The sequence below is a fragment of the Fukomys damarensis genome, unplaced genomic scaffold (assembly GCF_012274545.1).
Source record: "Fukomys damarensis isolate Sample0158 unplaced genomic scaffold, DMR_v1.0_HiC HiC_scaffold_28, whole genome shotgun sequence".
Classification (NCBI taxonomy): Eukaryota; Metazoa; Chordata; class Mammalia; order Rodentia; family Bathyergidae; genus Fukomys; species Fukomys damarensis.
Window position 1 is genome coordinate 41975755 of NW_022900940.1, and position 24606 is coordinate 42000360.

General features: G+C 44.9%; 1 protein-coding gene and 1 long non-coding RNA gene across 5 annotated transcripts in view; one reads left to right on the forward strand and one right to left on the reverse strand.

The window, feature by feature from the left end:
* Nucleotides 1-5731: 5731 nt before the first annotated feature.
* LOC109118630 lies at nt 5732-14005 on the reverse strand. Of its 2 annotated transcripts, XR_004514664.1 has the most exons (4): nt 13732-14005; nt 11914-12002; nt 9824-10358; nt 5732-7268 (listed from the first exon to the last, which is right to left on the reverse strand). It is a non-coding gene; the product is annotated as an uncharacterized LOC109118630 (long non-coding RNA). The 2 variants fall into 2 exon arrangements; XR_004514663.1 differs by lacking the exon at nt 13732-14005 and having other exon boundaries at nt 11914-12934.
* A 934-nt stretch (nt 14006-14939) lies between these two features.
* The window catches only part of Hacl1 (2-hydroxyacyl-CoA lyase 1), an 83210-nt gene continuing 73543 nt past the window's right edge, over nt 14940-24606 (forward strand). The window contains exons 1-2 of one of the 3 annotated variants that reach the window (XM_010643117.2): nt 14940-15238; nt 15420-15520. In XM_010643117.2, the coding sequence (XP_010641419.1) occupies nt 15425-15520 (96 nt within the window). In that variant the 5' untranslated portion in view covers nt 14940-15238; nt 15420-15424. The remainder of the gene's footprint in view (nt 15239-15419; nt 15521-24606) is intronic. The other 2 variants (XM_010643114.1, XM_010643115.3) reach the window with 2 other exon arrangements.

Below are 24606 nucleotides of genomic sequence, written 5' to 3' on the forward strand. Positions count from 1 at the left end.
AAAAAAAAAAAAAAAAAAAAAAAAAAAAAAAAAAAAAAAAAAAAAGATTTGATTTCACAGCACAATCATACAGAGTAAAATTGTGGTAAAAATATTTGAGGCTTTTGTTAGTCTTAGGTGTACCTCTTACTGCTTTGATATATCATTCACAGGAAGCCTCTTTTTGGTCCCTATCCTCACAGATTTTTCCCCTCATTGGATGTTGCATTTCCTTCTATCAATGGCTTTACAAGAATTAGGGCAGTTTCCGGAAGTTGGTCTCTTAATCCTCTTGAGATCTTGCTTATATTACAAAACTGGCTGTTTCACTTTGCCATCAGTTTTGTTATTTGCATTGGGTTACACTGTTGCAGCCTGACAACTACAGCAGAGAGAGAATAATGGCCAAACACTTTGACCCAATGGGCAGGGGTGGAAGCTTGACCTTAAGAGGAAGGGGCATGTGGCTAGTTTATTAGTGATTAATTTTGCCCTTGTGTTGTTCCAGCCTGACATTTAGCTGGAATCCTGCCCCTTCCTGTAGACAAGCCTGAGAAACAGATGGTCCCCGGCCAGTGTCAGAGAACTGCTAACTGCACAACCAAGTTTAAAGTGAATGGATCACTGTCCAGTCACACACATTCCGCTGGGCGTGACTCTCAGTTCTGTTGTCCACCTCGATACTGGTAGTAATGACATAGGTGAATATGAAGATTGCATGCTTCTCAAACTGTCAGAAGACGTGACGCTGAAATTGGTACCCTGGGCTGTGCAATCATGATTCATAAAGGTCTTCATGTGGATCTGAACTGTGTCTGTATCCTGGCAACCATAAGAGGATAACGGAAAAGACTCTCGCCCACTGGGCAAGAGCAGGGCCGTGGCTTCAGAAGGAAAGGTTGGTACGTTACACTGAACACAGTCAAATTCAGCGAGGCTAATTGAGGTCCTAACTTAGGTTAAAATCAACTAGAATAAGATAGAGAAGACAAGGCTTAAACAGCACGTTAAAAGAAAAAGTTGGACATTATTATAGGCTACCTTTCTCCAAGCATTGTTTCCAGAATGAGGAGGCCATAATCTCATGCTTTTCTACCCATCGGAGACTCCTCTCTGGTGTTTTGAAGTGAAGTGCTCCACTTGAGCTCAAATGAGGGGTGCCCAGGCCTGTGGGGGAACAGGGAGATGGATTTGGGTGTGTCTTTTAAAACTTTCTATTAGTTTTCTAATTTTTAATTGGGCTGCCTCAGCAGATAATGATTTTCCCACTTCTGGAGCTGTTGAAGTGAGACAGCATATAAGAGTTCTGATATTCAGTCATTTTTGACCAGCAAGAATGGCAATTTCATATGCGTCAACTTCATGCTTGGCAGAAATAGTAAAGGGTGAGCCCAGCAATTGATATTTTAAGAGCAAGGGACAGAAGATGTATCTAAAACTAGCTTACCCAAAGGAAGAGAAGGTGATCGTGGAATGAGAAGTATTGGCTAAAAATTTAGAGAAACAGCGTCAGTTATGGCTAGATCTAGGGACTTCTTTCAGTTTCTCTGTCTTTGGCCTTCTGTCTCTTGTGTCGGCTCCATTCCCATTCAGTCTTGCTGGTGTTTGGGCACCAGCAGTTCCAGGCTTATGTTAAATCAACTTAACAACTCCAGCACAGAGTCTCTCCTTACTAATAATAATTCCTGGGCCTGACTCTTATTCAAGGACCTGGCCCGCACACCCAGTTCTGACTCCGAAATTGAAGAAGATGTAGAGTTACCAATTGGCTTGGCCTTGTTTACAAAACCAGAGTACATATGAGGGTGGGTGGGAAGAGAGGGGGCTTAACCAGTGGGCTGCCTTGAAGGAAGGCTAGCTTTCCAATGGAAACGAAAGTGCTACAGGCCCATGTGAAAGATGAAAAGAACCTGTCAAGTGAGTCTGGGGAAAGTGTTCCAAGCAGAAGGGGCCACTGGAGCTGAGGGGAGAGTGGGCTAGGTGTTTCTGAGGAGCAGAAAGAAGACCCGTGTTTCAATTGTCTATTGCTGCAAACAAGGCACTGGACCTGAGTATTAACCATGCTCTCTGTCCCAGTTCTGTGAGGTGACCAGATTCAGCCAGAAAGTTCCATGTGTGCAAGAGGGCTGCAACATGCAAGATGGCTCTGGCACATGGTGGCAGCAGCACTCTTGGTGGGGGGCTCAGCTGGGGCTCGGCCCAGAACTCCTCAGGTCCCTCCATGTGGTCTCCCTATGTGGCTTCTGGTTTCTTACAGAACAGGGGATGGGTCCCAAGAGAAGAAAAACATGCTAATCACCTTGGAAGAAGTTCTAGCACATCACTTCTACCACATTCCTCTGGCCAAAGCAATCAGACAGCCAGCATAAGTCACAAGGGGCCACATAAGAAATGGTGGAAGACATCCTGGGAGATTGCCTAGCATGGGGAGACGGAGGCTGAGATACAGTAAAAGAAGAGAGGTGTGTGATGTTATTTGGAAGGCAGGAAGGGGCTGCATCAGGCGCAAACAAAACATGGTCCTGGACCAACTCCAGCCCACTTCCTGTTTCTGTAGAAATCGTTTCATTGGAACACAGCTACATTTTCTCATTTAGTGTTTTGTCTATGGTTGAACTGGAGACCAGAGTTGATTTATAGTGACAGAGATGACAGGCCTCACAAGGCCTAACACACTTACTGCCTGGCCCTTTACAGAAAAGTCTGCCAGCCCTGGGCTAAGGCATGGAAGTCTTGCAAGTCTTGCCCAAGGCTCTGTATTTTATCCCAAGTGTGATGAGAAAGGCACAGGAGGGTTTTTATACCAGTGAGCCACATCATATGACTTATGTTTCGAAAGATACACCCTGGGAAATGATTATAGGAGGATTGAGTATAGAAACAAGGATACCAGCCATGCGTATTGGCGCAAGCCTGTAATCTCAGCACTCGGGAGGCTGAGGCAGGAGGATCACTGTAAGTTCGAGACCAACCTGGGCTACACAGTGAGTTCCAGGTGAGTCTCAAGTCCATAGGGAGACCCTGTCTCAAAAAACCAAAAAAAAAAACAAAACAAGGATACCAGTCAACAGGCTATGGCAATAATCCAGTTGAGGAGTGACAAAGTGGAAGACAGAGAAGCAAACTATTTTGATGCACGTATTGAGAAGCAGCCTTTAGGACGTGCTAAGGCACTGGATGTGGGGATAAGAACAAGAGAAGCTTGAACAACTATGTGAACAGTGGTACAATAACTGGGAAAAGGTCTGGGGAGGAGTACACTGGGAGAAAAGCACCTTCTTTAGAACATAGTAATTTTGAGGTGCTATCAGACATCTGAGAGACAAAGTCAAGTAAGCTGTTAAATACTTGTATCTGGAGCATGGAGTAGAAATCTAAGAATTATCAATAAACAGATGAAATATCCATCAGTTTTCCATTGCTATAATGAAATACCCAAGGCTAGATACTTATGAAGGCCATTCAGCCCACAGCTTTGGAGGCTGTAAGTCCAAACACATCATGGCAGATGGCATTATGGTAGGGACACATGGTCAGACAGGAAGCCAGAGGGGAGGACTCAGTCTTGCCACTCTCTCCAAAAACTAACCACTCTCTCACAGGAACTATATTAATGCCTTCCTAGGAAAGCATTTTCAATGGTTTCCTACCAGGCTTCACTTCCTAAAGGTCCCACCATCCTCTGACATTGCTGCAATGGAGACTAAGCTTTCGACATCCTTGAGGAAAATCCATATCCAAACTAGCATAAATGGTAGCTGAAGCCAGAGGCCTGAAAGGGATGCTTCAGGGACGTGATGTGGAGAGACTCCAGGCCCGTGAAAAACTACAGGGCATCAATGGGAAGGGATTCATTCAGAAGCAATGGCTGGAGAAGCCGGAGGGAGCTGAAAGACCGTGTTTGCATTACAAGCTGGAAGGAGTGGTCCCTTGTGTCAAACACTGTGGGGTGCTGGAGGGACAGGGAGACAAAAAAGTGACCACCAAATCCAGTGGTATGAGGTCTCTCTAAAACCTTGACCCAAGCAATTTCAGTGGAGGGGAGCGGGGATGTGGGCAGATGAAGACAGCAAACTCACACAGAGACTAGTTGGGGAAACTTGGCTGGAAAATTAACTGGTCAAAACCACAGATATCCACTGCCGCCTCAAGGTTTTTAAAGTCCCTTTCAAAGCTGAGGAGAGTGAGTCCCATGAAGCGCCTGCTGGGTGACAGCCTATTAGTTGTCCATGAGAATTTCTCCTAATGGTGCATGAGAAAGCTGGATGAAATGCAACCGAAATATGTCTCTGTAGCTTCAAGGAAATACACACACGCACATGCATGCATGCAGAAGAGAAAGATTCCGGCCACAGTGAGATAAAGTGGAGATTTTTCAAACCGGTTTTCTCTACATTGCAAACCTGAAAACCCAGCAGTTTCTTTTCTGCTGAGTGAGCATACAAGCTCTTCCTTCCACGTTTCTTAAAGAAACTTGTTTATGCAAACTTTTGAAATTTGATTCCAAATATAAATGTGTGACCCAAGGAATAAGCAGATTTTTGTAACTAGGGGAAAAAAAGGAATCTTATAGAATACAAAGTATCATTTTTATTTCAATATTTTTTTTTCTGGAAAACATTCTTCTCATGAGCAACCTCCAGGATATGAAATACTCTTTACATACAAAAAATATTGCTACGAAAATTAATACTATTTAACCCAGGCACGGGGGTATTAAGCTGGAACTCCAGCTCCTCGTAAGACTGAGGCAGGGGGACCACAGGTCAAAGGCAACTTTGAGACCTTGCCTCAAAAATTAAACAAATGGGGCCGAAATTTAGTTTAGTGGTGCTGCCACCTGCCTCGCATGTACAAGGTTCTGAGTTCAATCCCGGTAACCCGCCAAAACAAAACAAAGACAAATAAAATGAAACAAATAGGGCCCAAGATTTAGCTCAGTGGCACAGTGCCTGCCTGGCAAGTATGAGGTCCTGAGTTCGATTGCCGATAAAAAAAAAAGAAAGAAAGAAAAAAAAAAGGGCTGGAGATGTGGTTCAGTGGCAGAATACTGGTGCAGCATGCATGAGGCCCTGGGTTCAGCCCCAGAATTAGGGAAAAAATAATTAAGCACGGAGTATGAAGAAGGCAGAGACACTGTCATACTCAATTCCACTACACAATTTCCCCCAACATTCTCTGACCACAAAGTGTGAACTTTGAACAGCGCACGGGCTGTGCTACTGTACAGAGGAGCAGGCTGACTCGTGAGGGTGCCTATTATCTTCCTGGGTCTGTAGAAGCCTGCAGACACCATCAGACCAGTAGCCATATTTCTGTCTCTTCTCATGAACCATTCAGAAGCACAGCTGGGCTACTTATGCAGTTGTGCAATCCTGAGTTAACTCCTTGAACCTCGGTGAGCCACAGTTGCCTCATTTGTCAACTGGTGATAGCAAAGCAACTTTGTAGTTGTGTTAAAAATTGCCAATGTAGGCAAAAGTCTGTGTGCATACTCTGAGTACAGCAAGTGGTAGTTATCTCGAAGAACAGCATCTATGGGTATACCAATCCTCATCAAAAAGGCCAAGCTATTCGTTCAAATATTAAGAAGGAGCCCAGATCCAAGTTATCCTATCTCACAGACTGGATTACCTAAGAATGGTGTCACCGAGCTGGGGATTCTATAGCTGTTAGCCTAACTTTGAGCAGTCTCTCTCTCTCTGTCTCTCTCTCTCTCTCTCTCTTGTTTGTTTTGTTTTTGTTTTGGTGATGGAGATTGAACTCAGGACCTTGCACTTGTGAGGCAGGAATGGTGCCTCTGAGCTACATCTCTGGCTCTAAGAAATCTCTTACAGAGTTTCTCAAAGAGTTTAAAATGTCATCTGTTGACAGGAATTATCTTTTGGAAGGGGCACTTCCGTGGCTCCCTGCTCCCAGCCCAGCCCCAAAGTTCTCTCCTTCATCGAGACTTGTTCTGTTTGCCCAACTTTCCCTGATGAGTTCTCTCCAGAGAGTAAAGACTTCTGCCCTTTCCTTCTCTGGCTTTGAAGACATCACTGTGAGAATTTCTCTTCTGCAGAAATAACTGCAGTTCTAGTTTGGAGCAATCTGCAGGTTGGCTTTGAAGATTCCCAAAAGTTCAGCTTAGAGAAGAGAAAGTTCTATCTCCACACCGCATTCCTACCTTGGTGTCAACTTCTTTCAAAGCTCTGCCAAGGAATGGCACAAGGGCTGGGATGTCCATCTTTTTGGTCTAAGTCTAGCTGGAGGAACTTGTTGAACACAAGAACACACAGGAGCCAGAAGATAAGGAACTTCCATGGGAGGGCCCTGGACATCAGCTGGGCCCTGACTGCACACAACCTGGCCGTCTTGGAGTCTCTGATCCTCTTGGAGTAAAGAAACAGCAGCAGACGTTCCATCCGGGCACTTTAAAATATTATGGGTTTGTTGCTGAGGAGAGTGAGGAAGATCACTTTACCTGTCTGAATTGCAGCAATGTTGCTTGTGCTCCATGCCACATCCCCTTAGCCCGTCTGGGACTCCAGCTGTGGCCAGAGTGGGAGTTCTTCATGCATTCTGGGAGTGCTCACTACAAGTTCCTGAAGAGTCCCTCAACTTTGCCATTTGCCACCACAGATTTTAAAAATTCTGTTGTTGTTGTTGTTAGTATTATTATTATTAATGCTTCAATAGTTCTTGTCGCCTGTGCACAGAGCAGCTTGAAGCCCAGGGAACACCTCAGCTAGGAGGAGGGGAGGCAGGAGGAAGGGCCCAGCCTCAGGCACTCCGGAGATGTAGTCTGGCGTGCAAGCTTGACGGTTCCTCGGGATCCTAGCCAGCTGCCCACAACAGCCATCAGTGTGACAACTGGCTTTTTTCTCCACTTACTCTACCCGGGTCCTACTTCCCAGGTTCCCCTCCCAAAAGGCCACCTGAACTCAAGACCGAAGGCTTTTTCTGAGGTTTTGATTCTAGAAGAACAGAAGCTAAGGTATGTAGTGGTAGTGAGCACGATGGGAGTTTTTCTGAATATCCCAAAATAAAGTTGTTTCTTGGCTGAACAAGAATGAAAAGAGAACCTGTCACTGCTGAGAAGAGTGGTCCTTCACAAGGAAGATCTGATCCCTGGCAACAGCTGACTGTTGAACCTTCCAGCAGACTGAACACAGTCCGGGCACAGTCTAGAAGCTCTGGATGGCCGGGGATTCTGGAAGTGCCAGCATTTCTCATCCCAGTCCTGGTGCTGGTGGAGCAGAGGGTACAGTGGCGGTGCAGGAGAGGTATGAATGGGGAAAGGCTGTGGGCTGAGAGGAAGGCAAAGATTCAAAGCAAGATGTGCACAGGGGTACATGCCTGTAATCTGAGCACTCCAGGAGGCTAAGGCAGCAGGGTCACACATTGCAGCCCAGTCCGGGCAGTGTAGTGAGCCCCTGTTTCATAAACACATAAACAAATAAATAGCTATGGATGTAGTTCAGTGAGAAGGCTGGGATTTACTCCCCAACCCCCAATAATCCCCCCCCACCATTCAAAGCTGATAACAGAGGCCTGGGAAGCCCAAACCCAGGTTATATCCTCAGAGCGTGAAGCAGGCTTCAGGAGACTTGTGAAGTGGAATATGGGCTGGATTCATTTCATGCACCGGGATGAAAGCCATATTAAGGTTTCCAGCCCTTCCTCACAACTGTGTGAGGGGTGGCCATGGAACAACGCCCACAATAATCCCAGTGGATCTCATAACACTTCCGCACGGGCTGCACAGATTTGTACTGGAGAGGAAAAAAATGCAATGAAGAGGAGCCAGGAAAAAAAGCAATTGGCCCCAAAAGGATACCTGCATACCACGGACATGACTTTTACTTCAGGGAAAGGAAAAGTAAGACAAAAAAAATCCCCATTACCAAAGGGGAATTTCCAAGCATAGTCAACAATAACCAAGAAATCAAGTAATCGCCTGCCTTCCTTCTTGCTGCTTTTATGAGCTCATTTAAAATTTTTTTATGAATTCATTTTATGTTTCTTAAATGTGTGGGTCCACAGAGAAGATGCAGTTATAGTGTTTCCAGGAAAAGAATATTTTTCCAAGTGCTATAGCCACAGAGCAACTTTTTAAAATGGTAGCTAAGTTTTACTAAAAGTAGGAAAAGAAATAGCCTCTGCAGAGCAAATGAGCCAAGTAAAAGTAGGGTGGGCCATCATGTAAGAGCCAGACACTGGCAAAAAACTTAGTGTGGACTGTCCTTTCTGTGTCTCCCCTCCTCAGGCTCACATCAGACCTAGGATCCTATGAAAAACCTGCTGGTGTTTTTGTGAAGTGTCCACGTGCAGGGCTTTGGGAACTACTCTGTATTTGTGTCCTCGGGTTTTATAATTAGCAGATCACACCGGCTTCCCAGCCAGCTTCATCACACTCTAATCTCCTGCTGCATTTCCCACTGAGAAACACATATCCCCATAATTCTTTATGAGATGCGGAGGGAGTGGATTTCTCTGTTTTTTATAGCTTCTTCTGGCTGCAAGAGGCTATAGACAGAACCTACTGGGGATTATATTTTCTCCAATCACCTTAGGGTGTTGGGGCTCACTGGCTGGGTCAAAGAGAAGAACTGTTAGAAGACAACAGAAAAGAATTAGTGACTATTGAGCTGTCTGTTCAATGGGAGAAAGAAAGTAACTTTAGCAGGTTGGATTTCCATGCTTCTTGTGGAGAACAAAGTATGGCAAAGAGGGAGGTTGGATAAATTATCAAGAGCCTGAGAGCATAAGCTTAGCAAGATTACCCACATAATGGATCTAAAAACAGAAGCCTCAATACAGGTGCCTGTTTAAGCTGTGGTGATTTAGAATCATTAGGGATTCTACTTATCTGCATCTGAGAAATACTGGAGTCTTCTTTCTGGAGAGCAGCCTCAGGTCATCCAGGGGTTCTCAGGAATCTCATTCCTGTGAAAATTCTAGTGAACATTTCCCATGTAGGGTTTTATCGCTTGTCACTGCATCCCTTGAGGAAGGATAAGAATGGTTCCTCTGGAACTGGGAATAAGGTTAGGGTCTTGAGGGGCTGTAGCACTGCCCTTCTTGCCTCTCTATCAATCTTTTGTTTTCCCAAGGAGACTTTAGATATGTCTCTTTAGGATCCCTTACTATGCATGAGCACTACCTGCTTGAAAAGATGGACTGCCTCTCTGATGGGGAGTCAGGACTTCTAGTCTCTGTCCTAAAGTCTTCCTCTGCTAGTATAGCTGTAGCTACTACTGCCCTCAGGCAGACTGGTCATGTTGAAAAGTATGCCAGTGGGCAGAGTTCTTGTCCTAGCCTTTGGGTCAAGACACCCCAAACAATTCCTCTCTTCTGATATGTATAGGAAGGAGGATTTTCCTAAGTCAGGTTTTTTATTATACCATGCAGCAGGATCTACCTGTTGGCTTATTATATCAGGAAGACCTGGCATAGTCCCAATGGGTAAACTTTGTTTTGGCCTTTGTTGAGTTTTGAGAATTGCCCCCAGTTTTGCTAGTAAATCTCTTTCTAACAAGGGAGTAGGATACTGTGACACAATTACAAATTTATGATTATCTGGGCATGGTAGTGCACACCTGTAATCTCATCACTAGGGAGGCTGAGGCAGAAAGATCACCATGAGTTCAAGGCCAGCCTGTACTATGAAGCAAGACCTTGTCTAAGAAAAAAAAAAAACCCTCATGTTTAACCATTTAGCCTTCAAAGTGATATATCAAAGCAGGAGTAAGGAATCTCCAACTAGGGCTCCCGTCAACCCCAACTACGACTAGATCTAGAAGAGGGGTTTCCAGAAAAGGAAGTCAAAATTGAATTGGCTGACTCAGGACATCCAGCTTACCCAAGGTTCCACATAGGAGATGGTAATATCCAAGGGCAGAAAATATCCACTGTAGGTTCCTTGGGTCTCTTCAGAGTGGGAAACGAGGTTGGGGATGGCCTAGCCCCTCTCTGGGAGCAGGGACAGTCAACCCTCCAGTGCCATGAATCAGGCACACTGGCTGCTTTACACTTGGAGCAGGGCATAGGAGGTAGCTTGGTTCAGTTATGTGCCAGTATCCACACTTCTTGTCATCCATCATCCTTGGGTTTTCCTTAGACCATTTGGGTGAGTTTACTGAATTGCCAGTTGCAACAGGTATAATTCCAACTTTTCTCTTTTGACCCTTCTCCAGATTCTGACTGTGGAATGCAGTAAAGGTCATGCCCAGAAATTGGGTCATTGGTATCTGCAGTCCAATCTGAAGTTTCTTCATTAAACAATAGGAGAGACCATATCTCCCCGAGAGATAGGTGGGGATCAGCAAATAGGATCTTCGAAGATATCTTTCTCTTCCTCAGGGGCCACTCTAAACACCATAGTTTCCGGGCTTTTCCTAAGATAAAGGGTCACAGAAGCCTGAACATAAGGGATTTCATTTCACCTTCTATGTTTTAAGCAGAAACAATTTAACTGAAAAATAGTCTCATAAACTATCATTCCATTTCCTAGTTCATACTGAACCAAAACATCATTGCAATACTAAATAAGCTGTTCCTTTTTCAAATTGTTAGAGTCAAACTTTTCTCACTGACTAAGGATATGGCCTAGTGGCAAAGTCTGTGGAATCAGTGGTTCATGAGGTTTCCCACGGCTTGTCTTGGGCCCTACAGAGAGACAACCAGGTCTCAGGACCTTTTGGTGGCATCCTTTGCAGGAGGAGAAGACCTGATGAGCCCACAAAGTGCCCCTTGTGAGATTCAAGTATTTAGTAGGCAAAAATATCTGTTTAAAGGTAGTATGATGCACAGAAGCATAGAAGAAAACCTTACTAATCTTTTTGTCTCCATATCAGGGCCCACTGACTCCTTATGGAGAAGGGGTCAAGCCTCTTGATGGTGCTACCTAGCCCTTCAATACTCCCATCAGGGTGAAGTCCTTTCCCACCAGGACTCCTTAGCCATATTGATCCATTTAATGGCTCAGTTTAAGCAGGATAGAGTCATGTGGGAAACAGTATATTGGGACTCCCATGGGCCATTGATAGTTCTACAGTGGTACCTCAGTTCACGAACTTAATTCTCTCCACAATTCTGGTTGTAAACTGAACTAGATGAGAACCAAATCAAATTTCATCATAAGGTCAACATTGAATCTAACCATTGAATTTGATTTGGTTCTCATCCAATTCAGTTTGCAGCCAGAATTGTGGAGAGAATCAAGTTCTTGAACTGAAGTACCACTGTATTTAAGCAGGATGGAGCCACTTGAGAAACATTATCCCTTGCATTTACCCTGACAGTAAAACTTCAGTTTTTTATTTTTAGTTTTGTTTGTTTGGTACCAAGGATCGAACTCAGGACCTCATGCTTGTGAGGCGGGTGCAGTGACACTGAGCTAAATCCCCAGCCCAAAACTTCAGTATTTTGTTTAAGTCAGTAGAAATGGAAACCTCATTTTTTTCAAGAAAAAAAAAAAGCTTTAAAAGTCCTAAGAATGAGGATAATGTCCCTTTGACTCAGTTTCTTGAGTTAAGCTTCACTGGATGTTCTTTTGTTTTTCTCAGGCCATCAGGCATATGTTTCTAAATTACTTGCATTTTTGTCAGAAGAAACAAGGAAGGGAAACAAAAATGGTGGAAGCTACATCGTTGATCCAAAATGGGTAGCCAGTCATGTGACAAGATGAGATGGTGGCCAGTCATATGTGACCTGGACTAAGATAGCACTCTGAGAAATAAACAGCCATCTAGGGAAAATGCACAGATAGGACTTTGAGCACAAAAAGGAATAAACTGTTGTAGATGGCTTACATAGGGAGGCTACCAAGCTAACAACAACTATTTTCCCCTACAAAGAGTGAGAAAGCTGAGCAAAGTATTACAGAAAACAGAAACATAAAGTCAGTTTAGAGAGAAGCAAACAAACAAAAATGTGCCCAAAGAGCCTTACCTGGTCTCCTGGCTGGCTCGCCAAATATGTTTCTCGGTTTTGGGGTGCTGTAGTCTACTGCTGGAGGTAGTTTCTAGGTTCTTTTGGTCCTGTGCAAATTGGTCGATATAAGCCAAATAATACCAAAGTTTTATTAAAGGTAGGAAAAGTAACAGGCTCTGCAGAGTGAGTTTGAGCCAAGTAAAAGTAGAAAAACAAGTACACCCTATAGTATGAAGGTGACTCACCATGCAAGACACAGTGGCCCATTGAACAATTTTTAAAAAAATAAACAGACTTTATTTTATAGAGCAGTTTTAGGTTCATTGTAAAATTGAGGGGAGATCCCACACATTCCTGTCCTCACATGGGCACAGCTTCCTGCACTGTCAATGTCCCTAGCCATAAACCTATACCAATCACTTGATGTTACCTATTCCGTAGTTTTGATAAATGTCTAATGACATGTATAAACCACTGCAATGCCATACAGAATGGTTTCACAGCCCCCCCAAATCCTGTGCTCCTGAAGAGGAATTTTAATTCCACGAGAAAGCTGAGTGGTCAGCTACGAGAATAGTTGTCAAAGTTGGTTGTCTAATACTTTGTGAAATTAATCAGATTTTTGCTACAATGGATAGTAGATCAGAACCCACTGAAGAAGTTGTCGGGTAAGAATCATGACTTCATTTAAAATGATTACATTTACTTCCAACTGGACCATCTTTACCTCATTCCCAAAGAAACTAAACCAGAAAATCCCACCCAAGATTGTCCCCAACTATAGGTCTTTAATCTGTGACACTAGAATTTCTATGACTTATTGCTAGTAGCTGCTTGTAACTTTAGTTCCATAATTATAATAATCAGACCCATTATGTAGATCAGTGATGGTGAATCTTTTAGAGACAGTGCCCAAACTGCAACCCAAACCCACTTATCTGTCGCAAAGCGTCAACATTACAATTAAACCTGAGTGCTCAACTTCTGGTGCCATGTTAGGGTGACTTGGCTCGTGAGCTGAAATAGAGAGGGATCTGTATATGTGCCATACATTTGTTACCAGTGCTGCAGATCATCATAGTTGTTCCTTTTCATTTTTTTTCATAATTGGTCCTTTGCAAAGACAGGATGTAGTTTCCTTTTAAAAGTCACTTTAATCTTAATCTTCCATGTAGACTTTAGACTGAAAATGATTCTTTTGCAATGTTAATTTCAAACACCTATTTCATGAGTGGACAACGATGATTTAACTGCTAAGGCTAAAAAAATCAAATTCACTGAATACCATAAAAATTCCTCAGGAATGTAAGAAAAATTAATTTTAAAAAATTCTCAGAGATGAATGCCCATTTGTAGAACAGAATTCAACAAGTACCATCACTTTGTTTGTTTCATTAGTACTGGATCATTGGAAGAAAACTACCCATTTCACAAATATTTTTTAAGTCTTTAGATGATTATCAATTAAGTCAGGTTGCTTCTAAGCAACTCCTGTTCGTAAGTAGCCAGCTTAACTACTTGAAATGTAGTTAATTTGATTAAGATGTTCTGTAAGACATGTGAGATATCAGGACTCTGTAGAAGAGAAGAAAGTAAAAGTTTTCATTAGTAATAGCAATATTTTTATTTTGTACTACTGGGGTTTGGATCCAGGACTCTATACATGCTTGGCAAATGCACTACCACTGAGCTGTACCCTCAGCCTCTGTTAGCAGTTTTTTAATGTTGATTACATTCGGAAAATACTTTGAACCTACTGAGTTAAAGAAAATACATTAGAACTAAATTCACCTTTTGTTTAGGTTTCAATGTGCCTAATAGACAATTTAAAAGTACCTTTGTGGTTCCTGTTATAATTCTGTAAGAGGGCGCTGCTGCAGCTTGTCTATGTAACAGGTGCTGGGAGAGACAATCTGTTGGAAGACAGAAATCGACAGGTTTGTCTTGTGGGACCACAGGAGATCACTTGCAGGGGGAGCAGCCTGAAGTCACCAATCTCCAGGAGTCTAGCTAATCCACAGTAACTGAAAATTTTTTGCTTATATTTTTTTCCATGTGGTACAGTAGCAGTGCAGGGCTCCAGTGCTTCACAATCCTCAATCTTTTAAAGTGTTTTAAGCCAAGAGTCACTGTGAGTTCCAGGCCAGCCTGGGCTACGTAGCAAGACTCTCAAAAAAAAAAAAAAAAAAAAAAAAAAAAAAAAAAAAAAAAACCTCCAGATTATCCAGATTATTAGTCAAGGAAACCCAAGCCTGACATTGCCCAAGATCAGGGAAATGATTATCATCTAATTAAAAAAAAAAAGGCAGAATAAAGTTCTGCTTTCCACCCAGGTTCTTTCTAGTATATTATGATCAAACACACTACAATTTAGCAAGATTTTAAAAAGCTAATTCTGTAATAAGCCAAAAGTAGTAAGATAACCCTTATCATTTAGAATCCACATATCAACTGGACCAATACAAGACTATAAAAATTGTGTCTCACCGTCTGCACTAAGCAGAGCATTTGAGTTCCCAGATACTTTTGTCTCCAGCTCTGGGCAGGAAGGATACTTTTAAAAGTTTCTAGGGCTGGTATTTAGCTCAGTGGCACAGCGCCTACCTTGCAAGTACAAGGTCCTGAGTTCGATCCCTAGTATTAAAAAAAAAAAAGTTTCTAGCAAACTATGGGACATGCAAGAGTAGCAACACAATGACAGGCAGTATTTTAAAAACAAGTCATTTCTGAGTATATTTAACTTCATAAGGGAAAAAAATATGAATACATGTGTCAGTGTGTGTATGTGAGTGTGCATTTATTTTTATTTATTGCAGCACTGGGGATTGAACCCAGGGCCTTACACTGAGATAGAGCAGCAGCTCTGTCGTGGCTTTAGGACCCAAGGATGGGTGGGGGACAGGATTGGAGTCTGCAGCAGGGTCTGGATCCAAGGACTCTGGGCTATTTATCTTATCTCTTGCTTGGAAGCTGGGGGTCACCTATAAAATGAGGAGGGTAAAGAGTATGCCTCTGACAGACATTAAGTGACACGCACTACTGCGGTTGACGGCGTGCAAAGCCACAAGGTTATTAAACCACAGGTTATGGCACCATGGATGGGTACACCGACCCCTTGGCTGTACTTTACCTCCCCTCCGGCCCATCCAGCAGACTTTGCGCGGCCTGCGCCACGCCCCCTCCCTCCCTCCCGGGGCCGCACGCGCACGCGCATGCGCCACTGGTCCCTGCGGTGTTAAGGAGTTGAGGAGGTGGCGAGGGGTCTCCGAGGTTTGGCTTCCCGGTGGGCTGCTAGTTTCGGCCCCTGACGCTCTGAGCTTGCGGAGGGAGGCGGCGGGAAGAGGTTAGGGTTTCGGTCTCCCCTCAGGGTGCGCCAGCGGATTCAGGCCCGCCCGGCCTCGGGGGTACTTAGAGCGGTCGGCTGCCCCGGTCGGAGGGGCGGGTGGCGCAGGGGGCTCTTGAGGCCGGTTTTCTGCGGTGCCTGTCAGCCTGGCCTTTGCTCTCGAGAGTACCTTGAACTTTAGGTGGGATGACAGAACGTCAGCTCCAGTTCGTGCAGCCCAGCGACGGACGCGAGGAGCTGGTGTCGGGTGGTAAGGTGGTGGCGCAGGCGCTGAAGGCGCAGGTACGCGGGCGCTGGCCTGGCTGGGGCTGTGGGGGGCGGGCGCGGGGCTGGGACGTCCCTTTTCCTCACGAGAGTGTGGGAGACTTGAAGCGACACTTCCGGAGGGCCATCTATGCTCTCACGGAGGGGGAGGGGCTCGGACATTATTCTCCAGGTAGCAGGTGTCATACAGAGCACTCCAAGACTAGGGTTTTGTCTATGGAGACCTCAAACCTGAGAATAACTTACTGGACTCCCAGGAAATGTCAAGATCCCTGATTTTGAGATGGGGAAGAAGTTCGATCCTGGCCAGAGAGTAACCTTAGGTGGCGGAACAGCGTGGTAACCTACCCAGGAGCGATTCTCAGAAATACCATACCAAGACCCGAAGGGGGGATGTTTGGAGCCTCGCGTTATACTGTAGGATGTTGTGATTCATACACCTTTCTACTAGAGGGGCCAATATCTGGTGCAGGGGATCCAGACAGCTCGATAATCCTGCCCTCTCTTCGTCTCCATTGACCACCAAAACCTAATCTCCAAGAGCCTCCACCACAACCCCACAAAGTAGACAACTCTAAAACAGATCTTGTAACGCCTGTGGCCCAGGCTGGGTGAACATTCTCCTAATCGGACGATTAGTCCCTCCCCAAGTACAGAAAGACCGCAATCCTGGGCATCACGACGGGGACTGACCGCTAAACATTGAGGAATCCCTGAAGCTCAGGAAGTTTGACCACCAGATGGCCACATTTTGTTCCTGAAGCACTAGGCCCACAAGAAGGATAGAGCTCAGATTCAGGATAAAGCCTGCAAAGGAGGAAGTGATGCTGTCATCTTCCCCGGATCCTGCCCCCTCAGCTCTGCTCCCAAGGAGAAGGGCCATCCAGCCTGTGCCAGCGGCACTGCCCCTTCATCCCTGGGGGCAGCAGGGTGGCAGAGGCTTCCTGCCTCCTGTTCAAGTCTGCGGGACTGCCCCTCCCAGCGTGGCCTGCCTGCCCAGCCCTGAGACATCCTGCGCCAGCTCCTGTACCGCCTCCTCCCCTACCAGCCATGGACGGCAGGTCTGGCAAGCAGTGAAGAGGACTGCAGCCCACCTGCTGGTCCTGTGCTGCCCCAGCCTGCCAGCCTGGCAGAAACCCCGGGGACACCGGAACAAGGTGGTGCCAATGTAAGTAGTGGACAGCAGAGAGGTACGCAAGGCTGGGGTGGGGATGGGGGGCCCCGTGCTGCTTCCTGTGTGCTGTGTGTATCATGACGGTGCCATTAACAGTTGTCAAGTAGTCACCTTAGGGAGGGAAGGGTTTACTGATCTAAGGGAACGGTGAGCTAGATGGGAAGAGTGAGCTGGGAGATCTCGGGCAGAGGAGGGTGGCAGTGACCATAGCCAAGAATAACATCTGGTACGTTTCCAAGTAAGCGCCCACTTCCCAGGTCTCCTTGCATGTTCGGTGAAGATCCATGAGCAGCCTCCAGTCCTCGATGGATGCGGACTCCTTGGCAACGAGGATGCCCCAGGTATGCTTACCTGGCACATTCAAGCTGCGGTGTGCCCGGCCCGCCTGGTCCAGTCACCTCCATCTGGGACAGGACATGAGTCCAAAGTGCCACAGGCTTCTCTGACACCGGGAGCCACCCGGAGTTCAGAAGGGCCTGGGACAGCTCCCTCTGCCCCATCCGTGTCCCTCTGCCTGTCCCAGAGGAGGAAGCTGCAGTGAGTCACCTTGTAGCACTTTGTCTAGTGGAGCCAGAAGGGAAAGGAGGGGGAAAGGTTCCTCTGCGCCCTGAGGGTAGAGAGGTGGATGGGCAGCTCCTCCACCCCTCCCAAGGCTATGTGGGCATCAGGAGCTGAGATCGGTGGGAAGACACAGGAGGAGGAGGAGGAGGAAGGGCGGCTCACCTGACTTGGATTCCACCCTCCAAACTGCATGGTTTTGGCCAAGGTCTCACAAGCCCTGGCTCCGGGGCGGTCTGACTGCAGAGCGCTCATCTCCAGGCTCGGTCTCATAGGTGTTGCCAGACCCCAGCTTCTTGCTGGCTGCCGGCTGGAGACTTCAGTTCTTCACCACTGGGTCTTTCAGCAGGCTTCCTGAGTTTTCCTGACAGGACAGCTGCTTTCTCCCAGAGTGAGGCATCCAGCTGAGACACGGCAAGGGTGAGCATGACAACTCAAGCTGTGGTCTTTTATGCCCCATCCTGGAAGTGCTACAACGTCACTTCTGCTGTACACTCCTGGCCACACAGCCTGACCCTAGAACGTGGCAGGGACTGCATAGGATGTGGTTACCAGGAGTCGAGGACCCAGCTTGGGGGCCAACCGGGAGGCTGCCTCCCACTGGCAAGGCCTGCAAAAGTGCTGATTGGTGCAGACTCCTCCCACCTGCCTGCCTAGTGCTGTGTGCCTCCTAGAGCCTTCCTTACTAGGGCCCTGCTCATCACTGCAGAAGCCCAGGTGCCCTTTGCCGATGTGGCATGTAGTGGGAACGTAATGAAAGCTGCTCAATTCCTACAGAATAAGTCAGCAGGGCAGGCATTACTGTCCACGCTTCTGAATGGAGAATAGGAAAAGCTGAGCAATTCATTCAGTCACACATCTCCTACACCACGGAACCAGGCAGTCCCAAGTGTGTCATTCTTCACATCCTGCACCCCCCACAGTCCCTGCTTCTTGTGACCTGACTCCTGCCTCTGACCTGCCTGCCCAGTTTTTGTGTAAGATACATGTGAGATTTCAGGACTCCAGATATTAAAAGAATATAAACTGTGTCTTTAATATTTGTGTGTGTGTGGTGCTGAGGTTTGCTTATCATGTTTTGGGGTGCTCGCCTCTTGGTTTCCAGATTCTTTTCATCTGAAACAAAAAATTGTGCCAAAAAATCAAAAACTGACAAAGTTTATTTGAAAAAGTAAAATTGAAGGATAAGGGAGAAACTGACTGTGCAGAGAAAACTTGGGGCCAAGTCAAGGAGAAGGGAAAATAAGAAAACTACACCCTGGGGAACACAGGGTGGGCTACCATGAGGAAAGCCTCGGTGGGGAGCTCTTCATGGCCTCTGTGACCTTTTGTCTTATCCAGGAACCATGGGAACCCAGGGGAACTTCCACACGGGGTTGTGGGATCTGATCGCTCCTGTCTTCCCAGCCACTTTAAACCATACCTAATCCTTGTTTCAGTTTAGACCAAAGGCCTTGCGAATGCCAGGCAAATGTTCTACCACTGAGCTACTCCCATGCCCCATTTATAACTTTTTATGTTGATTACATTATGAAAATACTTTGGACATACTGGTTAAAGAAAATATTTTTACTAGAATTTCATGTGTTGCTTATGTTTTGTTTTTTTTGTTTTTGAGGCTGGGTCTTGCTATGTAAATGAGGCCAGGCTGGCCTTGACCTCACTATGTGGCCCAGGCTGGACTCAAACTCTTGCCATACTCCTGCCTCAGTCTCCCAAGTGCTGGAATTACAGGTGTGCATCACCACGCCTGCCTTGCTTATGTTTTAATATGCCTTATAGACAGTTTAGAACTACCTTTGTAGTGCCTGTTGTAATTCCATAGGACAGTGCTGCTGCAGCTTGTCTGTGTAGTGTATGCTGAGGGAGACAATCTGTTGGAAGACTCAGGATTGTCTCCAAATCCCTTTCCAAAGCAAGTGCAGTTTTTTCTTAGAGTACATGCTTTGTGGGACTATTGGAGGTCACTTGCAAGGGGAGTAGCTATAGCCCTTCCAAGAAACTCTTGAGTCACCAATCTCCATGAGTTTGGGTATTGCACAGTAACTGAGAGGTTTTGCTTACATTTCCTTCCATGTGGTGCCCTAGCAGTGCTTGTCAGTCCTCATTTTAAAAAGTTTTAGTGTGTATATGTATGTGTGTCTATGTATTTAATTTTCAGACAAGTTCTTGCTGTGTATGTGTAGTCCAAGCTGACCTTGAATTCACTGTGTAGCTCAGGTTGGCCTCAAACTCATAGCAATCCTGCCTCCGCCTCCCTAGTGCTGGGATTATAGCACTACACCAGCATTTTTTATTATTATTATTTTTTTTAATATAGTACTAGGGATTGAACCCAGGGCTTCACACTGATCTAGATCCCTAGCCCTTTTTATTTTGAGAAAGTCTCACTAAGTTGTCCAGGCTGGATATTAACTGTGATCCTCTTGTCTCAGTCTCCTGAGTAGCTTGGATTACAGACACGCACCACTGTTTCTGGCCTTATTGTATAATATACATAATATACTAAGCCTAGTGTGGTGATGCACACTTGCAATCCTAGCATACTGAGAAGCAGAGGCAGGGAAGAGGATTGTAGGTTTAATCCCAACCTGGGCATTTTAGAAATTTAATAAGATCCTGCCTCAAAATAAACATTAAAAGGGCTGGGGACTTAGCTCAGTGGTGCTGCCACTTGCCTCGCAAGTGCAAGGACCCAAGTTCAATCCCTGGTACCAAATAAATAAAATTTAAAAACTTAAAAAAGGACTGGAGGTATGGCTCAGTGCACAGGCCATAGGTTCAATAACACAAAAATAAATGATCCACAGTTTGATGAGTCTCCCTAAATCTGTTCAGCTGGGTAACCATTACTGTATTCCAAGGTTTTTTCCTTATTTCCCTACTAAATTTCTTTTAGCAATAAATATTAACTAATTAGGCCGGGCATGGTGGCGCATGCCTGTAATCCCAGCACTCGGGAGGCTGAGGCAGGAGGATCACTGTGAGTTCGAGACCAGCCTGAACTACGTAGTGAGGTCCAGGTCAGTCTCACTACATAGTGAGACCCTATCTCAAGAAACCAAAAAAAAAAAAATTAACTAATTAATTGTACAAATGAATGGGTTTTGCTGTGATGTTACATTCATTTTAGGAAAAGTTCCTCATCATGCAATCTGCCCTTGTACAATTTATGCTCAGCCCTGTTCCCAGCAACCACTAGGTAACCACTGCTCTGCTTTCTGCATCTACTGCTTCGCCTTTTCTAGGAATTTCACACGACATCATACAGTATGTAGTCATTGGGGCTCCTTTCACTTAGCATTACAGGCTCATACTTATTCACAGTGCTTTTCTGGCCAGACTTCATTTTGCAGCCTGCTTTCAGAGGACACAAATACAAGCAGCTGGAAATTGGGGGAATTCTTCAGTAACTCGGTCTGAGCCTAGAAAAGTTGCCAAGGTTAGCCAAAAGCACTTTCCAAGTTTCATGTCACTCTGGCATTTGATGATGTACTGCTGATCTCTCCTCTCTGTTTTAAGAAGAAAATTAACCGCGGTAGCAAAATATTCACTTCTCCATTTTACCCTCCTGTTCATATACTTACAAAATTTGTGCATTATTGCATTCAGTGTAGATAAAAATGTTAGATATTCTGTATTTCTCTTCTTTTACCATGGAGCACTTTTTAAAAATAATGATAAATTTGCTCTCCAGCTTGCACACTTCCTCACCTGGAAACCTAACACATTGCAGCTGCTTCTTATGGAATCCAACACCATGGTGGTCATTCATCTATTCAACAAAATGCAAGCTCTATGGCTCTGCTTCATACCGAACTCTTCACTAGCTGAATCTACCAGCCCTGGACTTGAGATTCTGCAACACAAACCATGGTACTTGGTTCAATAATAGATGACAGCAACAAAAGAGAAACACTTCAGAAACTCAATTTTCCTAAGAAACAGATACCAAAGTAATGATTATCTTCTGACCAGTCACTCACCCCCCTGAAAAGTTCCACACAATACGGGCGCTCTGAAGAATGGCTGTTGGCATTTCTGATAAGTACACCCTTAAAGATCAAATGACACAGAGGCTGCCAAAGGAATCACCTGTGAAAATCACAGACTGACAAGTTGGGTGGGCAGGAAGGAGAAGTTGAAGGGCCTAGGCTGGCAAACCTCACTCAGTCACATTTTTAATCAAAGTTTAAACTGTGTACATCAATAAATGTAATTCATCACATAAACCGAAGCAATGACAAAAATCACACGGTCATTTCAATAGATGTAAAAAAATCTTCGACAAAATCCAACATCAATTCATGGTAAAAACCCTAAAGAAAATAGGTATAGAAGGTCCTTATCTCAACATGACAAAGCCATTTGTGACCAACATTCTGCCAACATCATATTAAAAGGTAAAACTCTTTAAGACATAGGCACTTTCTAAACAACCCCAGTGGCACAAGAAATAATACTGAGAATCAACAAATAGGATCCTATCAAGTTAAAAAGTTTCTGCACAACAAATAACCAACAGAGTGAAAGAACATCTACAGAATGGTGAAAAAAGTTTTGCTAGCCATTGCATGGTCACAGGGCAAACGTGAAGCATGTACAAAGAACTCCAAAAATTAGTCCCCCCAAAACAAAAGATCCAATAAGAAATGGCAACCAAGATGAACAAACGCTTCTCAAAAGAAGTACGAATGCTTAATAAATACATCTTCATCATCGCTGGCCATCACAGAAATGCAAATTTTAATGATGCTGAGATGCCATCTTTTCCCAGAAGTCATGACTTATCATCAAAAAATCTAATAATAATAAATGCTGGCCAGGCTGTAGGGAAAAAGAAACTGCTACATTGTTGGTGGGAATGTAAACTAGTCCACCCACTATGGAAATCAGTGTGGAGATTCCTCAGAAAACTAAAACTAGAAATTCCATTTGACGCAGCTATTCCCCTCCTAGGTATCTTCCCCAAAACGTTCACATCATCGTATTGTGGGGGTACATGCCTACCCATGCTTAAAGCAGCACAATTTAAAATAGGTAGACCTTGGAAACTGCATAGATTTCCATCAACAGATAAATAGACAAGGAAAATGTATTTATACCAAGGAAGTACTATGCTGCCACAAAGAAACAAACTTGAGACATTCATAGGTAAATGGATACATCCTGAGAACATGATGTTAGGTGAAATAAGGCACACAAGCCGGGGGTGGTGGCGCACACCTGTAATTCCAGCACTCAGGAGGCTGAAGCAGGAGGATCCCTGTGAGTTTGAGACCAGCTTGGGCTACATAGTGAGTTCCAAGGAAGTACTATGCTGCCACAAAGAAACAAACTTGAGACATTCATAGGTAAATGGATACATCCTGAGAACATGATGTTAGGTGAAATAAGGCACACAAGCCGGGGGTGGTGGCGCACACCTGTAATTCCAGCACTCAGGAGGCTGAAGCAGGAGGATCCCTGTGAGTTTGAGACCAGCTTGGGCTACATAGTGAGTTCCAGGTCAGTCTCAACTGCATAGTGAGACATCTACATACACAAAGAGCAAAATAGAAGAGATAAAATAGGAAATATGAAGTCCAAATACTTTCCAAATTACGAATTCCATTGTTTTGAAAATATTTTAATATATGCTAATTAGTTTCATTTATACTACTAGCTTATCTTATTTCATTGAAAAGAAAGTTTTGTATTACGTTTCCTTAAGAATCTTTTTCATTTACGTCTCGTACTTGAGTAACAATTTTGAAGCTAATGATTCACGGTGTAATAACTTGATATTCTCTGAGTATGAAATTGTTATTTGTTTATAAAACACAAAACTAAGCTGTTCCATCCCTCTTTGTCTGTTTCACAGTGTTTCCACACCACGTCCCCTCAGGACTCCTCAGGGTGGGAGCTGCTGAGTAAGTCCCCAGCCTCCTCAGTGCGTGGGACAAGCTGAGGTGGGTTCCACAGTCTCGCGGGGTCCCCAGCAGGGTCGTGGCCCCATTGCCCTCAGTGCTTGTGTCCATTACGTCTGTGGGTTTCCTTCCTCTCTTCCTCGTCTCTCTCGCCCTCTCCTCGTGCCAATCCCTCAGACCCTTTCCTCACACATATGCTCCTCAACCGAGGACAGGGTTATGTCTGCATTAGACCCAGTGTGGGTTGGAAATGCATTTCGTACATCCAACCTCCCCAGTGCCATCGCTGAGCCTACCTTAAATGTGCTCACGTCACGGGCTGCTTAGGCTCATATGCTCAGATTCGTCTTTGCTGCTGACCAAATCATAGGGCACCACTGAGTGATAAAGGAAAAGGGATTATTTAAAGCTAACGCTGAGGAGATGGAGGAGCTCATGTGCCTCACATCTCCCCATTTACAGGTGGGCAAGGGTCTTTTATAGCAAGGAACAGAGGGGAGAGGGAAGACAAAGAATGTAGATTTTACACTAATTTTAATACATTTTAGCCATTTTTGGCTCTCTCTCTCTTTTTTTAAAAATCAAACTAAGATCTCAGCTTCCTGGGGCTGACATATGTTATCATTTGGGGAGAGCTAATAAAAAGAGGGGGTGTTTGCAATGTGCCCAGATAAAAACATTTTAGAAAAGTTGTTTCTCTCTTTTAAAAAAGAACTAAGTTAAAAAATTTACAGTGCTGGTTACACTCAGAGCCTGGCACTTGGGAGGCTGAGGCAGGGGAATTGGGAGTTTGTCCAACCTGGGCTACACAGCAAGAACCTGTTTCACAAAACAAACAGGTGCAGCACACTTGCATTTGCCTCTCATTGGACTCAATCATGTGCCATAAAGCCTATTTTATAACGAAGTATTGAACAGCTCAAGGCATTTGCTGAACACTGTTGGAAGTGGAAAATGGTATGCCTGACTGGCACGCTTTTGCACCACTGTGAAGTTGAAAGAATTACAAGTCCAACTATCCAGCACTTATCCCAGACCTTTGCTTCAGGGCCCAGTCGTTGGGGAGTCCAGCCAAGACAGCTACTAAAATGTTAATAAGTAGAGACTCTGACGGAATGCTACTACTGCCTTTTCTGGATCTGGAAACTTGGGGGTCTGAGGAAGACCTAGTAAAAAGCCAAAATCATGAGTGTCAGAAATAGTGGCTCTGTTCCCAAAGAGTGTCACCTGAGGTTAACGTGAGCCCACCCAAAGAGTCTCACCTGAGTTACAAAAGCACTTAAGTCTCAAACCTCTGGAACAGGGAGCTGGACACTGCCGCAGTCTCACATTAGCTGATTTAATTCTTGCAATAACTCCTTGAGGAGAGGACTATTGTCCTCATTTTTCAGAAGAGGAAACTTGGTGGTTAACTAAGTTAGTAGAGGCCACAGAACTGGAGTGGGTGGAGTCCAGATCCCAGC